The sequence below is a fragment of the Salminus brasiliensis genome, chromosome 7 (assembly GCF_030463535.1).
Source record: "Salminus brasiliensis chromosome 7, fSalBra1.hap2, whole genome shotgun sequence".
In the NCBI taxonomy this organism is placed as follows: domain Eukaryota; kingdom Metazoa; phylum Chordata; class Actinopteri; order Characiformes; family Bryconidae; genus Salminus; species Salminus brasiliensis.
The window spans coordinates 24004128-24022161 of record NC_132884.1 but is presented as its reverse complement, the minus strand read 5'-3'; the positions used below and the strand labels follow the sequence as shown (position 1 = coordinate 24022161).

General features: G+C 41.4%; 1 protein-coding gene across 2 annotated transcripts in view; it reads left to right on the top strand.

Annotated features, from left to right (window-relative positions):
- The window catches only part of ror1 (receptor tyrosine kinase-like orphan receptor 1), a 125334-nt gene extending 107732 nt beyond the window's left edge, over positions 1–17602 (top strand). For both annotated transcript variants that reach the window (XM_072684259.1, XM_072684258.1), the window contains 5 exons: positions 5890–6017; positions 6958–7275; positions 7990–8235; positions 8841–9049; positions 14080–17602. In XM_072684259.1, coding sequence (XP_072540360.1) covers positions 5890–6017; positions 6958–7275; positions 7990–8235; positions 8841–9049; positions 14080–15519 — 2341 coding nt within the window. In that variant the 3' untranslated portion in view covers positions 15520–17602. The remainder of the gene's footprint in view (positions 1–5889; positions 6018–6957; positions 7276–7989; positions 8236–8840; positions 9050–14079) is intronic.
- The last annotated feature ends 432 nt before the right edge of the window (positions 17603–18034 follow it).

Below are 18034 nucleotides of genomic sequence, written 5' to 3'. Positions count from 1 at the left end.
TATATAGTCTGTATGTATATCTATATACATAGCACTGAGCTGTGGAGCAGTGGAACTGCGCTCCATCTAATACTTTTTGGATGAGGTGGGGTGGTGATCATCCAACATCATTTGTACATTTCAGTACTTGACCACAGAATGTTGTTCGGAAGGTCCATCCCTAATTTAGGTTCTCTGTCTAATGCACTATATTATAATATTTATAGTATAAAAATGTTTTTCTAATCAAAATCTAATTCCTGACCAACCCAAGTCAATATGTCTAAAATAATCCTTAGCAGAGGCTAATAATAGCACTACACTTGTCATATGTAGTGATGACAAACTGTTTAACTGAAATAAATAGTTTGAATAAGTAATTGTTTCATCCAGATTGTTTATTTGAATGGAATAAACATAGTTAAATTAACTATGTTTATTCCATTCAAATAAACAATCTGGATAAAATAATTACTTATTCAAACTATTTGAATAAGTAAGGATTATTTTAGACATGTTACCACATGACAAACCATTCTCTACAGTGTATTAAAAATGCAGTTTTACACTGTTGCTGGAGACAGTCATCAGACTCAGTGTTACTTAACACATTACTGTATCTCTGTTATCTGTATCTCTATACATATTTTATATATATATATATATATATATATATATATATATATATATATATATATATATATATATATATTTCATATATATATATTAGTGTGTGTGTGTGTGTCTCTGTGTGTGTGTGTATATATACATATACACATAAAATTTGATTTGTTTCCAAGCTATTGGCCTGTAATGTGTGTAATCATTCATAATTGTGTATGGAGTTGTCTTTCCATGTAGCTGAATTGAGTTTTCCCTTCTTCGGCCCTTCCTCTGGGATAGCAGAGGGTTACGGGGTTGTGTTCTGTGCTCTCCTAATAGAGGCAGCTATTGTGTCAGTGTAACATTAGACCTCTTTCCTCTCTTTCTTCCTTGCTTCTAATGAGAGTCCCTCAGTGGCTGTGTGTCCCTTCCTCTCCGGCCACGGTCACACACCACAAACCTCAAAAACCAGAGACAAATGAGCCTAAAGTTAAACACACTCCTCCCGAGCTCCATCACACCACAGAGCCAAGTCTAACACAGGCTCTTCTTTTTTAGCTTCTCCAGAGTTTACATATGGTGCTGTGTCATTGAAACTACAGAGGAATCCCAGTTATGTCCCCACTGCTCTTTGCAAGCAGTACAGACTCTGCACAGCCTCTACACATCGTGTTTCTGCTTTATGTTTGTAGGCGTTCTGCCCACCTTAGCTAACTGAAACTCTTTAAGAGTGGATCTTTGGAAAGACTGTTCATGAATATGGTGCAGAAAAAACACATTAATATCCAGACTGCAGTAAATGTGAGAGTGTAATGAATAATATGCTACTGATTTTAGTATCTACATAAAAATTCTGAAAGTTTGGGGTTGGAAACTGGAGGTACATGGAGTAATTGTATATGGGCACATAAACGTTTGCATTTAGATGAGCTGAAAACCACTAAGTATGGGTCTCACTGTTGACAAAAAGCAGAGACTACAATAGGAGCCTGATGAGAGCTTATTCGTCAGTATGTCTGCAATGTTTTATAGAAGGGTTCAGTTTTTACGGGTCATTTTCCATTTCAGAACATAAAAATATAAAGATTAAAAACGTTGCTGCCAGCCTGTTTAGCTGCATAGAGGAGTTTCCTTCAATCTGTACACTTTTGGGATGTGCATTCAAGCCAATGACTGTGGAAAACTTGATGTGTCTCAAAGCAGCTTTACAGAGATCCGAGTCCAACAGGAAGAAACCTTGAGAGGGACCATTCTCCTTTGGTTGACACTGGGTAGCAGAGAACAACACAGAAGGTAAAATAAATGGTCAGGAGTTGGAGCAGGACAGCATCAAAGCAGAGAGCAGGGAAGTGGAGACCGGTTTGGGGCAGCACCAAGGCAGAACAGCAGGAACAGTACAGTGGGAAGAAAAACAGAAAGGAAGGAAAAACAAAGGGGTTAAGAGGGTTGTGGCAACTATTGAGAATTTAGATGGAGAAACTGACCCAGAGGGCAGCAGACAATGGTCCTGCAATATTTCCACCAAAATGATTGTGTATGTCAGATTATGATTGAGCTTTCTCCTATAAACCCACAGAGAGCTTTCTAAAGGGCTTCTTTGCATGTGTTTTAACAAGATGTGGCAGCACACAATGGTAGAAAGATGTGTGTTTGGGTGTGCGATCTCCTTTCAGTGTTTCTACAGCAGAACTGAAATATTGGTTCATGAAATCAGGCCATCCCCAATGAAAAGCTTAGATTTTTCCATCACACCTGATTCACTGTCAGAAACTCATTTTTGCAAAGTATAGCGGTGAGCGTTATTAACAGATTCCAGTGACGTGAGCGCCTCCGCTTCCTATTGATCATTCTGCGGCGTGAGAAAAGCTGGGTGCGTGTTTGAAATGGGTTTAGCGACGTGTTAAGAGATGCTGAATGCTTTTTAAGGGAAGGGGCTGGATGATGACAGGACAGATTTCTCCAGAGAGTGCTGCTGGGTGGAAAAAGCTGCAGGCTTTTATTAGACTTGGGGGGTTTGTGCACTAATATTCACAACCCAAATCCATTCTCTCCGCTGTGCAGGCATGCAGCATTTGACATCTCCATATGCTCAACATCTTAGCAATTCAAAGATGCCTTTCAGTTGAGCGCCTGACCGTGCGTTAGGCTGGATGGAAATACTCATAGAGTAGTTGTTGGTTGCGTGTGTGCTTCACACTGCTGTATTAGACATTGAACCAAAACAAAGGTGGGTCAGCATGTCTTTGGTCAGTATTGTGTTCATACTGTAAATGAAACACAGCAGAGTTTGTTTGGAAGTGGATCAATAGCTGCTTTGGTGCTCATCAGATTTGCTCTAATTAACTGCACTAACTGCAATCTCACCAGAGTTTCTTTTAATGCTGGGCAATTAATCAAAAAATCAAACCAACATTCAGAACCTCTAGCTGACATTATCTTGTCCATGTCAATTATTTTACGATTTTTTTATTCTATTAATACATTTTTCTTTTAATTATTTAAGGCACTAAAAATCAGGACTGAAAACCACTGTTCAAATTCGGCTAGAGCGAGGAGTTGAGAGGAGAGTGGCATGTGACCATGTCTGTGCTGAAATGGGTTATTGGAGCCTAATCTCCACAATGCATTGTCACATCTGTATGTGTGTGTAAACGTGGATATGTTTTGCATTAATGTTGATCATACATTCATCATTACACGGCTGCCACACCCTTCTTACCCCTCCCGCTCACCCAACGCTCTTGCTGACATTGATCCATTAAGTGTGTGTACCCTGTCAATTTAAAAGCATTGAATAAATGAAACAGGCCAGGGACAGCAGCCATATGGAGCGGTGTCCCCACAGCCATGCAGTGTGTGCGTCAGAGAAGTGTGTTAGCGGATGTGACCGCAGACTGGAGGCTAAATGACAAGGGAGAACAGAAAGCCTATATATAAACATGCATATTGATGTTTGCGTATGTCTTTGGCGGGTCAGGTTTGTTGTGGTCTGTTGGGGGAAACCAGTGCTCTTAAATAATTTGTGGCAACTGTTTGCTTTAAATGAACTGAGTAGCACTAACTCAGAAGATGTTATAAATGGCCACACAGCTGCTTGCATATGAAGATTAGTAGCAAACAGTTGACCTCAAAATAATTAATTTCCGGGAATGCCTTTATTTTGTATACTCCAGCCAGCATTTAATCTACGGTCTGTAAAAATAAAAAGTCCAAGTCCAGTATTGTCATATCTGCTGATACACACTCCTGCACATTATGCACATTATTTTTCATCCATTCATTTTTCTTCCATTATCCTTATTCTTATTTTTTATTATTTATTACTATTTATCTGTATGTTTAATTTTCATTATTCCTTTTTATTGTGTCGTATTTATTGTGCTGTTATTGTGTTACTGCTACTGGCTGCTAAATTTCTACCAGGACCAATAGTATCTATCTATCTAGTATCTATAGTATCTATCTATCTATCTATTTATCTGGAACACTGCTACTGCACTGTGTAACTCTGGTAAAGCTGCACAAAAACACGTGAACTGCATAACGCAACACAACCTATTTATATATACACATATTTGTGTAAAAACCTGTCATATTGCTGTAGCCATGTCAGAAGACATGTTTTTTTCACTTTAGAAACTGGTTCTGTATCCTTAGTTGGTCAACTAATGCACATGTAGAGTGTATTCATGAGCGGGGCCAAAAGTATGATCTGTGTTCACGTCTGTTGAATGAGAAGCCCATGAGCAGAAATACCAGTTCTTTCATAAGGCTGCTTTAAGTTACGTTAAAAGTTAGATTTATTTTTTTTTCTTCTGAAATGTTATCATTTTGACTTGAATCTAATTAAACAGGTCAATGCATGCACTCTTTAATAAAACATGCAGTCTGTCAGTGTTGTTTGGTCACAATGGAAATGATGGTGTTGTGATTATTGAGAGAGAGAGTGAGCGTACTACAATATTACAGTTGCAGATTAGGCTTTAGTTTATTAGATGCTGATTACTCCACTGCTGCGTTCTCTTCACTGGCTTCCTGTAGCTGCTTCCCGCATCAGATTCAAAACCCTGACGCTGGCCTACAAAGCCAAGAACGGACCAGCCCTTCCGTACTTGATGGCAGTGGTCAAAAGCCGATCCGCACCAAGAGCCCTTCGGGCTTCAAGTACGGCTCAGGCTTTTTTCTGCACCAAAGTGGTGGAACGAGCTTCCCCTAGGTGTCCGAACAGCCGAGTCGCTCGCTGTCTTCAAACCCAGACTGAAGACCCACCTCTTCAGAGAGTACTTGGGCGAATAGCAGAGTGGTCACCTTATTGACTTGTGTTTAGTGATGTCTAAACTTAGAGGTATCTTTGCATTTTAGCCTATTCAAACTAGCTGAGGTTTTTGTTCAGTAAATAGCAAAGCACTTTTATAAGTCGCTCTGGATAAGCGTCTGCTAAATGCCTTAAATGTAAATGTACTCTCTTCTTTCTCTCTCTGGTCGCTCACACACACACACACACCAGTGCTTGTAAGTTTTCTAGGAAGAACATACAAGTGCTGAGTAAAGTCCAGCTAGTGGATGTTTTCATTTCATAGCTTTCTATGTTGATTCTGCTTATTCTGAAACAATGCAACGTTCACTAGCTGTCTTTATTACTGAAAGGAACTGCTCTGCTGTTGGTGACCTCACTAATGTGCAATAGTATGACATCACTGGGGAAAAGGCATGCGGCATGACACTCCGGAGTAAAACCATGATCCCTCAGACACTGCCTCTTTCTCAAACACAAACACCCATCCATATGGTTCAAATTACACCCCATGTCACATCCTTCATATATGTACATCAAACAGTAATGTCTGTCTATTCTGTATTTATGATATGTTGACTTATGTTCTCATGTCCCAAGTCTGCGTTAGATTGGGCTGGAGGATCTTTTTCCTCATGTGCTGGATAACAAAGCTGAGTCAGGCCCGAGTACTAGGCACTTGAGTAAGAGCAGAGGTCTATACACTGAATGTGCGGCCAGTTTTAGAATGTTATGACTCTTGCTGCCCCCTAGTGTTTAACATTTAAACTGCAGTGTTTTCACTGGGTGTGGGATTCTTTTCTCAACTATAAGTAACCTTCAGGTTTTTAGGCGAAACCTAGTAGCAAATGAACCTTCTGGTGCATTAGTGTCTATACCGGTTTTGTAATGACGGTCATTGTTTTTCTCAGAAGTCGCTAGTAGCCACATGTCATTGCATGTGTTACTTGTTTTCTCCATTCTGGTTCATGACATTAACTGTCTTGTTTCCTGTGTCATCTTCAATCTTGCAGGGAGGACTTCGATGAGGAAGGCTTCTGCCAGCCGTACAGAGGAATTGCCTGTGCTCGCTTCATCGGGAACAGAAGCATCTTTGTAGATTCGCTGCAGATGCAGGGAGAGATCGAAACTCAAATAACAGGTACAGTACTTTATTATCCTTGATGAGCCTTTGCCCGGCTGTGTGACATTAAACACTATGAGTAAACATGCATAATATTTCCGGGATTATTGCATTATTGGAAAATATTAAGTACTACTAAATACAATATTAAGAGCTACACACTTCCAGCAGCACAGAATCTTACATTGTGTTGTTCAAATATCAGTTTTTGTGGTTTTGGAGGCATGGAACCCTTCAGACGCACCAAAAGCAGTGTCTAAATGTTATTATACATATGTTCTTATGAGCAATTTATGGAGAAACTGTTTCAACTTTGCATTATTATTATTTGTGCGGGTACAACGTCGGGCATGTGACGGAACCATTGCCAGCCCTGTCTTTCAAGGACATTAACATTTCTCTGTGTTACCCAATATGTATTGCACCACAGAACTATCTCATTTTGGTAATTTAGTAACTCCTTATTATTGTCCATAAGGGTTGCAGAGAAACCACACTGAGCTGAGACTTGCCTCTTATGGGATCAATTCAACGTTCTTCTGAAAGGCATGGTGTTAAATCACAGTATAGTGAGCAGACGGGCTGCTCTGAAACAGTCTTCAACAATGACCTTAGTTTTTGTGAGTGATTTCTAAGAGTATACTTCGAGTTCTAGCAGCCCTTAAGCTCTGAAGCCAGACATTGTCTGTGATCATCAGTCAAGGCCAATGGCAGACTCTCAAGCACTTTGTGTTGAGTGTATGTACAGTGCCCTGGGGTTTATATGCTTTTAACAAGTGTTTGGAAAAGAAAGCTGTCAAGACATTATTTAGGATGTTGCACAACATACTCAACATATGAGCAGATTTTTTAAATAAAGAGAAGAATCAAATAAATAATCACAGAAGCTGTCCACAGACTTTAAATAGGCTATGTGTCTGTGTTGTCTATAAACTTCTTACTGTTCTTTCATCTCCAGCTGCATTCACCATGATCGGCACGTCCAACCACCTGTCAGATCGCTGCTCTCAGTTTGCCATCCCCTCCCTGTGCCACTTCGCCTTCCCAACATGCGACCGCAGCTCCGGGATAGATAAACCGCGGGACCTGTGTAAGGATGAGTGTGAGATCCTGGAGAACGACCTGTGTAAGACCGAGTACATCATCGCCCGCTCCAACCCCATCATCCTCAAACGCCTCAAACTGCCCAACTGTGAGGATCTGGCCGCCTCGGACAGCCCTGAGGCAGCCAACTGCATGAGGATAGGAATACCCATGGCAGAGTCCATTAATAAAAGTAAGCTAAATCCGTTCTTTTTGCAGCACCCACTGTTAGATGAACTGGTAACAATTTATTTGAATAGTACCTTTTAGATGTTTATTAACCTCTAACTTCCATTCCACTAAACTCTCCCTAACCTTGAATCCAAAACCCAATACCTGAACCCCTAACCCAGATAGTTTGTTGATGATTGATTGGAACATCTGTAGACAATCTATAGGGAGGCTAAACTGGGACCGATGAAACCTATGTAATCAGATTCATATTAAATACATATTCACTTGTAATTACATAATTCTGTAAGTGTTTAAAATGGTTAGTTTCATAATGATTTTCATTTGTTTATTTACATTAAATGGAAACTAAACAGGTTTAGGTATGCATTTCTCTAGAAATCTCTAGACATAAAAAAATAAAACATGGCCAACACATTTATACTCATAAATCATAATAAAATAAATGTGGTATGTACTGAAAGTTTGAAAATCATGCTTTATTCAGAATTTCTTTTTCAGTAAGCTATAAGTAAGAAATAGTTTAACAGAATGTAAGAAGAGGTGTTTCAAATCTCCTGGAGAGTTAAGACATTATTTATTGTCAAGCAGTGCAAACTTTACAGTTTAAACTTTTTTACGTTCATCCTGTATTGTGCTGATTGATTAATTGTGCTCTTTATTAGACATTCTCTGGTGCAATTTGTATACCGTCTCCTCTTCCTTTTTGCCGTAGATCACAAATGCTTCAACAGCAGCGGCGCAGACTATCGCGGGACGGCCAGCGTAACCAAGTCGGGCCGCCAGTGCCAGCCGTGGAACTCTCAGTACCCCCACAGCCACAACTACCTGGCCCTTCGCTACCCGGAGCTCAACGGCGGCCACTCCTACTGCCGCAACCCTGGCAACAAGCATGAGGCCCCATGGTGCTTCACTCTGGACGACAGCATGCGCATGGAGCTGTGTGACATCCCTCAATGTGGTGAGAAACACCACACACAGACATACCTAATTTACATGTTACACAGCTTACATACATATTACAGGACATTTGTTACTACTGGTTCTAGTTATATGACATACGGTTGTATGGCAAACACCGCTGAGATTACTTAACAGCTGCAGTTTGAGGCGGTTCAGTTTTCCACTATTCATACTTATCACTGGCCATAAACATCCATTACAGATTGTCTACATTAGGCTCTTAGCTCCATTGCAAAACTAAAGAAGGATACTTCTAACACCAAACATCTTGGTCTGGGCTGATTGATTGTATTTGACGCTTTGTGTTTTAATTTGAAGTATTCCTTAAAATCTGTCATGGTGTAAAGTTGTACTTGCACAGATATCTTGTTAACTATATACGACTCTCCTTAACCGAGCTTCTAACATACTTTTATGGCTTGCAGATGTTTTAGTGCTTTAGACAGCAGCATTTTCAGGAAGCGGTATTTCAGAAGGATGCAGGATGTCTAGATGATTGAAACAAACTGAGCAGTTTGTTTTTCAAATCTGATGAAGCATTTTTGTGGGCAGCTCACTACTTCAGCTCTCACACAGAGTGTTTATGTTGTTTGTGCTGGTCAGATTCGAAGGAGAAGCGCGGCGGCAGTGTGGAGATCCTCTATATCTTGGTTCCCAGTGTGGCCATCCCTCTAGCTATCGGCTTGCTGTTCTTCTTTATCTGCGTGTGCCGAAACAACCAGAAAGCTTCCCGCCCTCCTGCCCAGCGCCAGCCAAAGCCAGTGCGTGGCCAGAATGTGGAGATGTCCATGCTCCCTGCTTACAAGCCAAAGGTGAGAGAAAGGTGGTCACTAAAGACCAGGCATCTGAACAGTTTAATATGAAGGCCCTGTAGCACATTTGTGTGGTTTACATGACATTTTCCAACAGCCTCTTATCCTATCCTAGAATCAAACAGGCTGTATTTGTTACTGTGTCTTTACGACTGATCAACACTATATGTCCAAATGTTTGTGGACACCCCTGCTAATTGAAGTTTACTGACACAAATGTGCTAATGCACACACACACACACACACAGTTTGTCTAGCCCCTGTAAAGAAGCACTGCCAATAGAATAAGACTCTCTGGGGCAGATAAACGTAAACCTGTTGGCACCATCCCTAATGCCAGGCATATAAGGCCCCCCTCATTGAGAGCTGTGGAACTGTGTTCTCTGAAATGATGATGGAGCACCATCCAATACTTTTGGGATGAGTTGGGGAGTTGGGGATGAGGTTGGGGGTGGTGATCATCCCAAATCCTGACCTCACTAAAGCTCTTGTCGCTGAATGCACAGCAATGCTCTTAAATCTGGCAGAAATCCCTCATTGGACAGTAGACAGTTACGCCAACAAAACAGGATAAACTCTGAAACCTCAATTTGCCTTATATGGTGTCTACTTTATGTTTTCTGACATAGTTATCTATAAAAAATAGCTTGCAGTATCTAAATCAGATAGAGTTGCATGGCTAAAAGCAAGAGTAGCTGGAGGATATTGAAGCTCAGCGCCAGTGTCAAAAGCAGTTAGCACAGTGCTAACAAAGTATAAGCCATCATTGCTTGTCAGCTAAAATGATTGCATTACTCCACTGCAAAACTAAAGAAGTAAACTTCAGACACCAGACATGTCTCTGCTGATCAGTAACATTTGGGGTAAGTGGGAAATTGTGGAAAATAATGTTTGTGCCAACTGTTTCTTTAGATAAACAGCATTACAACAATTCAGAATTCCTACCACACAGGGTTCCTGCCATTCCATTCTGCTCCTTTCAAATGTCTTCATCTTTATTGTCCAAAGAGTAAGAATAACATAGCAGAAGAGGCAGAGAGAGGGGGCATATGGATACAATCAAACTGAGGCTGAAGAATCTAAGGGCCATCACATTGTCATTATTGTGCTTTCTGCATTCCTTACATTCAAAGCAACTTCAAATGAGGCCTCCTCTGACTTCTCAAAAACACACAGAGCACTAAGCCAGTGTTTTGACTCCGCTCAGTGGGGGCCCACTGGCACACACATATCATATATTCATAGTGAGAGTGTTCAGAAATTTAGAGGTGAAATGCATCACTTGCTTCTTATTGAGCTCCTGCGTATCAGATGTTGACAGATTTTACCTGAGCATACAGTGGTTGCAGCTGTGCTCCACTAGAAGTCTTAATAGAGTTAGGGTATGTGTAGAGTGTGTAAGAAGAAAAGAAATCATTGAAGCGTTTTAGTTTTTACATACACACACACACACACACACACACACACACACACATTCCGTCATGAAGTCTTTACATAGCACTTAATGGCTGTTCTTGATAAAACTTGCCCTCTCGGGTGCATTTATTTAAAATGAGTTTAATTGAAATGTGTAGTTTACGAAGTGTTGTGAATCATTTAAATGCTGTAATTGCACAGCATTCTTCACATTACACAGGCTGGTTTAGTTAACCTCGGGTTAATTGTGTTTAGTTGGATCAATTGAAAACAACTGAAATTTCTCAGAGAAGGAATTTTAATTGTTAATCTTGCCACTGCACTTCTCATTGGTCATTTTCTTTAATTTAAAAAATATACTTTAAAACAGAGTTCTGACCCTCATTTTTAACTCTTTCTGTGAATGAACAGCATGGAGTGTTGCCTTTATATATATTACTAGGCTTGACCTTGGCCAGCACTCCAGTCAACCATGAGATGAGAGGTGAGGGGCGTTTATACAGGGCTTTGTGACTGCACTATTAGTTATTGCACCCCCACCGCTCTCTTAAATGCATTATGTTAGATACATTGAATTTAGCTACAATTTTAGACCATTTCCATATACAAATAACCTTAAAGCTAAATTGTGCTTGTACAGTATATATGGAAATGATGTACACTATATTTAGTAAGGCAGTCTAAAGATGCATTTACAAAAGGTTGCTCTTGTCTTTACTGTAAATTCATTTGTAGAAAGTTGTAAGAAGAAAAAAAAGATGGTAGATTTCTGGAAGAACTTTAAAAGCTGTAAAACACTGAAAAGGAAGTCATGATAAAATTAAAATGCACAATGCATTTGCAGTGTGGGGATTACATCTTGTGGCAGACCACTTATTAAGAAATTACTAGTAGATCATTAGAATATGATGTATCATTTAATATCTTCTTAGTCTTCCCAAGAACTTTACATATTGAATAAAAATGTAAAAATAAGTTCTGGTGTGTAGCGTATAGTTTTTAGTCTTAGCTGTGTAAGTTATTATTGAATAAAAATAACAGTCGTTACACCACAGTTAGTTCCGACCCTGCATTGTGATTGGCTGAGAGATGTTCCAGGAGTGCCAGTGTTGCATGATAATAATAGTAATACTCTTCAAGTATCACTCAGTCACATACATATGTAACCTAGCAACGATGCCCGCGTTTACAAGACAAAAACCAGCCATAACAAAATCTTTTGGCTTTGAAAACATTGGTTTCCATTTCAATTTGGAAGATGAAGCTATTAATAACCAGCTTGATCCTTCCAGTGAAAACTAGAAGAAAACTGAGGCTAAAAGCTGGAGATTTCACTCTGTTAAGCACACAGTGTCCCAAACCACACATAAGCACACTAATCACAGACGCTGTGGGTTTAAAACAGCAGTACATATTCAAAGTGATGCTCGGTAGAAGGGTAGGTTACATTGTGTGGTTTGAGACACAGAATTCAGAGGGAGCTAAACTTTCTGCACCAGTTAAGGTAGAGGGCATAACTGGAATTTAGAGTAAGTGACTACGAAACAGCAACAGAAAGTTTAGCTGTGTGTATAAGTGTGTGTAGCCATTGGATGAATATAATCTGTAACTCCACCTAATGTTTTGGCTGTTGCTTGTAATCTTTGGGATTGGGAAATTATTAACTTTTTGAATTTTACTTGAACTATTAGGACTGAATAATTGAATGATGTTTTAGCAACACGGTGACTGACAGAGCAGGACTATTTTACCACATGGAATGATGATAAAATCTAGCAATAAACCCTGATAATGATCCTGTGGTATAATCACAATAACACACTCGAGGTATGTGCTATAATGAAGGCCACAGGCTTGTGTATTATTGCTTAATTAGTAACATGCCAACCGATCCTAAACCTTTAAAAGGTAGAGTAAACCCATGAATGTGTATTTCATTCATGCTGAAATAAGCACTTTTCAATGAAACCGATTCAGTGAACCCCTTTTATTCTGTGGACATAGTTCATTCCCACATACCCTCACTGCACACTTTGCATTTCTGTTATAAGAGATGTAACCAACTACTGATGTTTACTCAGCTTCGTCTAGCGTACTCAAACCACTCATAAGCAGACTCAGCTGTGAGGCAAAGTTCAAGCCAGGGTCAAACAGAGGTCACCATTCTCATCAGTAATATCCACAATGCAGTTGATCAAGGATGAGATGTGGCCAGTCTTTGCTTGAGCTGATCCTAACACAAACCAGCTGTCACTTTCATGAGAGCCACTCTTTACGTCCTTCCTGGTTTCTGGCTGGAATTTCATTTTCCAAGAGAAGAAAAGAGTTTCTGATCTCTATTCTTCTCTTGCCCCTTTATCTCTCTATGTCTCCTCTGCCACCGCCTTGGCAAACCTGACCAATCTGGTAGAAGACGTCAGTCTATGAAGTGAAATGTTTCATCTGCTGAGATCTCCTTAAGTAAATCTGAAAAGCTGTATAAATATTGCTGTGAATAGCTGAGATCAGAATGTAGTTCTGGATGACTATCAGTTCTGTTGTTTATGGCATGTAGCAGACACTCTTATCCAGAGCGATTTACAAAAGTGCTTTAATGTCCATTATGGGAATAAAACCTAGAAGGAGCACAATAGGTTGGAGTCCAAACTACCCTTAAAATCAGACACTGCCAGAAAACAAAGGCCAGTGCTGCTAGAGAGACAGATACACATCATGCCTATAGAAAAGAACACGCATCATGGGTGCAACCCGTTGTTTAATAAATATCTTAGTTTTTTGAAGATGAGTCTGTGTTTGAAGACCGTGAGGGACTGGAAGTTCATTCCACCACTTGGGTGCCAGGAGAGAGAAGAGTCTTCATGCATGTCTACCATGCATCCTAAAGGATTGCAGGTCAAGGCAGGCTGTACTTGAAGCTCACCGTCAAGACGTATGTCAAGACTGTCAAGAGTTATCAGGGATCGAACTTTTATTTCAGTCTTAAAAAGTTCTGGACATCCTCAGTTCAGCTGTGAGGTAGATTCAGTAGAAGTTGAGTTGAGTTGAGTCAGTTCTAACCTCCCACTTCATCACAGCTAAAAATGACTGCTTGTGTTTGATTACTGTGGGTACCTCATCATTTTCAATCTGGTGGCCTGAATTCAGCAGGAGATATACAGCCTCAAAACCTAAGTCTGCTAATCAATCTGCCTCTGGTTTCTTTACAGCAGCTCTAAAGTGTCCGTGTAAGCAGATATATCACTTTGATGTGTGGGTGCCTGTTCAGATCTTTAGGCCACATAGTCTTTGTTCAACTGCTGGGCACAGCAGGAGTCAGAGGCCACAGAGTCAGAGTCACAGGGTCAGTGGTTAAACTACATCAAAGCAGTGGTCAGCAACAAAAAAGGTTCTTTTGGATTGCTGGGTAAACTCAGTGGTTTAGCAGAATTGTGGAGGAATGGGTCCTTTTAAACCATTTTAAAAGGATTTTTTTTTAGTATTTAATTTTTGTGTGTTAAATGTGGTTATCAAATTACGGCGGATGAAACCTAAAAAAGGAACATAACCAAACATGAAAGATGGACCCAAAACCACAGTTGACCCTAAATATTTCTTTCTAATCTCCTCTCCTTTAGAGCAAGGCCAAAGAGCTGCCTCTGTCTGCAGTGCGCTTCATGGAGGAGCTGGGTGAATGCGCCTTTGGCAAAATCTACAAGGGTCACCTGTATCTGCCAGGCATGGAGCACGCTCAGCTGGTGGCCATCAAGACCCTAAAGGATTTCTCCAGTCCACAACAGTGGGGGGACTTTCAGCAGGAAGCTTCCGCCCTGACAGAGCTCCACCACCCCAACGTGGTGTGTCTGCTGGGTGTGGTGACCCAGGAGCAGCCCGTCTGCATGCTCTTCGAGTTCCTGGCCCTTGGAGACCTTCATGAGTTCCTCATCATGCGTTCCCCGCACTCTGATGTAGGCTGCAGCAGTGATGAGGACGGCACTGTCAAATCCAGCCTGGACCACGCGGACTTCCTGCACCTGGCCACTCAAGTCGCTGCGGGGATGGAGTACCTGTCCGGCCGTTTTTTTGTCCACAAGGACCTTGCAGCTAGGAACATACTGGTAGGAGAGCAGCTGCACGTGAAGATCTCTGACCTGGGACTGTCCAGGGAGATCTATGCGTCCGATTACTACCGCGTCCAGCCCAAAACGTTACTTCCCATCCGCTGGATGTCTCCAGAAGCCATTGCGTACGGCAAGTTCACCACAGACTCTGATATCTGGGCGTTTGGGGTAGTGCTCTGGGAGATTTTCAGCTTCGGCCTTCAGCCCTATTATGGCTTCAGCAACCAGGAGGTGATGGAGATGGTGCGCAAGAGGCAGCTTCTACCTTGTCCAGAGGATTGCCCTCCACGTATGTATGCGCTAATGACCGAATGCTGGCAGGAAGGTCCTGCCCGGAGACCCAGGTTCAAGGACATCCATGCTCGCTTGCGTGCCTGGGAGGGCCTGTCATCTCATGCAAGCTCCAGCACTCCATCGGGGGGCAATGCCACTACTCAGACCACTTCCCTCAGCGCCAGCCCGGTCAGCAACCTCAGCAGCCCACGGTACGCCGGCTACATCTATGGGGCTCCACAAGGGCTACCTCCAGGCCAGATTGCAGGCTTCATGGCAGCACCTATTCCACAGAACCAGCGTTTCATTCCTGTTAATGGATATGCAATTCCCCCGGGCTACGCTGCATTCCCAGCTGCCCACTTTGCCCCAGCTCAGGCACCCACCAGAGTGGTCCAGCACTGCCCTCCACCCAAGAGCCGCTCCCCCAGCAGTGCCAGCGGCTCCACCAGCACCGGTCATGTGACCAGCGTGCCTTCAACAGGCTCAAACCACGACGCGAATACTCCACTGCTCTCCCACTGCGTGGCCCTGACCCCCATGCCGGCCATGCAGGGTGGCGCAGTGCCCATGTTTGGACACATGACTCAGAAAGGGCTGCAGCTGGACCCGGCTCAGGCGGCCCTGCTGGCCGACTCCAACAGACTCCTGTATAGTGAATCGGTCATCACCGCCGACTTGTAATGTTCCTTTTGTAAATGACTATAATTATTGGTATTTTTTAAAATGTTCTTCTTTCACTTTGTAAATAAAAATAGCCTGAATAGAATGTAAAGATTTATATGCTAATGTGTTTTTATATGAAAAGTGTGAAAAGAAAGGAAAGCAGTTTCCTCATCTCCTCTTTAGATGATGTTGGTATGATGGCTGAAGAAGACCTTTCCTTCCCTCCTTCCCTCCTTGCTGCATGTTTGAACAAAATGACAGTTTCTTGCAAAGGAATCCTCACGTGGCCTTGAAATAAGAGCGTAGTCAATACGCCTTTCAGCATAATCTGCCTCAAGACATTTCCAGTGGACTGAATGGCTCGAGTCCACGTCAGCATTTCTCTTTGTTCCCTTTTCGATTAATGTGAGGAGCTGAAATCTTCCCTGAAGACATAAAATGGACAAACAAGCACAGACCAGTCTCTCTCTGGAGCTTCTCAACAGTCAGTCTCAGTTTGTTCGGCAAGGGTTACTGACTGTCCACCACCTTTTCTTCATAAACTGCTGCCGTATCAATTTCAAACATAACTGTTGTTGAATTTAACCGATTTTTGCTTTCACGCAAAACCCCCCACTGTTCACACTGAGAGCCTTTCATATTATCTGTCTGGTTGAGAATAATGCTTAGTTTTTCAGTAGGGCTATATCGATATGGGAATTGTGGACCGATATCCGATATTTTTCATGCACATATCTACTCTGTCTACTCTGATTTCCAATGCATAAACATGTCTAAATTGTAGGAATAGGGACTAAATCCAATATAAAGTTTATTCTTAAAGGATACAAATTCAGCAATCATCTGCCTTAAGATACAGGGTCTTTACGTTGCCTTAATATAATCCACATACTGTATGCATACAAGACTATGTGCAGTTCAGTGCCTAGAACGGACTTCAGGGTCTTGTACATATAGGAGACAGTGAAAATTACAGCTGACACATTGAATGTTACATATTTTCCATACTCTGCCATGCAAACTTCACTGTTTAGATATTCCATCCAGCTATATTCATGTCACATAGCCTATTGTGTCAGCAAACCAGTCACTGAGATTGAAATTTGCTGTTCAGGGTTACAGCAGCGAGATCCCATTTCTGTGATTTACTCCACTGTGCACAATTCAATCAAACGTCCTTCTAAAGCAGGGTCATTAATGTGTGAAGTACACAAAGTTCCACCAGGGGGCGGAGTTTTCCTGTGTTACTGTAGAAATGAAGTCCGTGTGCGTTTCTCTGATTCTTTGCTTATGGTGTTCATGATAAATACTGTACCTGCCAGCTAGTGTCACTACATTACAGCACATCAGCTTACTGACTTGTCCAGCCTGGACAGGGAGCGTTAATTGTCCAGTCCGTAGTTATTTCACTTCATTTTATTTTAGTTAGTTGCTATGCAACTATCAAATCCAGACACCCAGTTTTTTTCCCCATGTTGCAGACAATCGTGCTTCAGGCCGTCATTCAGGGTACAGAAATGCCTTATAGTTGATATGTTGATATGACACTGAGACTGGCGTTATGGCAGATCACCGTTGAGCATAGCCTCATGATATTAGAATCAGTGGTTTATTTTTGTACAAATTTGTATCTTTTTTTTTTTTATAACAATATTTCAATATTATTATACCTGCAGGTGTGTGACACAACAGCGAGTCAAAAAATGTGTCCAAACCGCTGGTCATGTAGTCATCATATTCTGTGATGATATGGTGTGAACTCTGGACGAATCATACCATGTGTCCATTCTCCATCTTTTTTTTCTGGACATTTATAAGTGCTCTTAAACCTCTGTGTCCAAGAATCTCTATAGTTTTATGCAGGTGTTCGTTTTGTTAGCATACACACTTGTACAACAAGACAAAACCACTTAATATTAAAGACTGTGAATCCTTTTCCCCTGCTCTCTGTAGAGCGGGCTTTATTAAGAATGCATTGTATACTTGGCAAACAGTTTACACTTGTAATATACCAACCATGTGGCCTTGATTTCTTCCTTTTTTTGCAATTGTGAGAAAACTATTTTGCACAAATGGTTTGTAAGGCAAAATCAATATTAAATGACAGTTTTTGGTCATGCTGAAGATGTTTACGAGTGTCATTTCCAGTCTTCTGAGAGCAAACGATAAGAATCAGTTGTTTAACTTGAACCGATGGCAAAGGAAAGAATGTCAGGACTTGACTGAGGGTTGGGAGTCACTCCTAATCTGACCAGAAGAGGGCAGCATTGAACAACCTAACTATAAAGCCTGAAGTTGGGAGGAAAATCCAGTGTGTGTGTGTCTGTGTCTGTGTGTTTGTGTGTAGATGTGTGCACATGTGCATATACATGCACACGCATGTGCAGCCATGAATGGTTTAGATTATATAGATATTCATTCAGTCAAACTTCAAAGGTACCGGGAACAACATCTCTTCAGCTTTCAGTAAACAGGAGTCCTGTCGCAGGCGCAAGTCTGTCTTTACAGAAAACAGCACACGTAAGTCCTATTT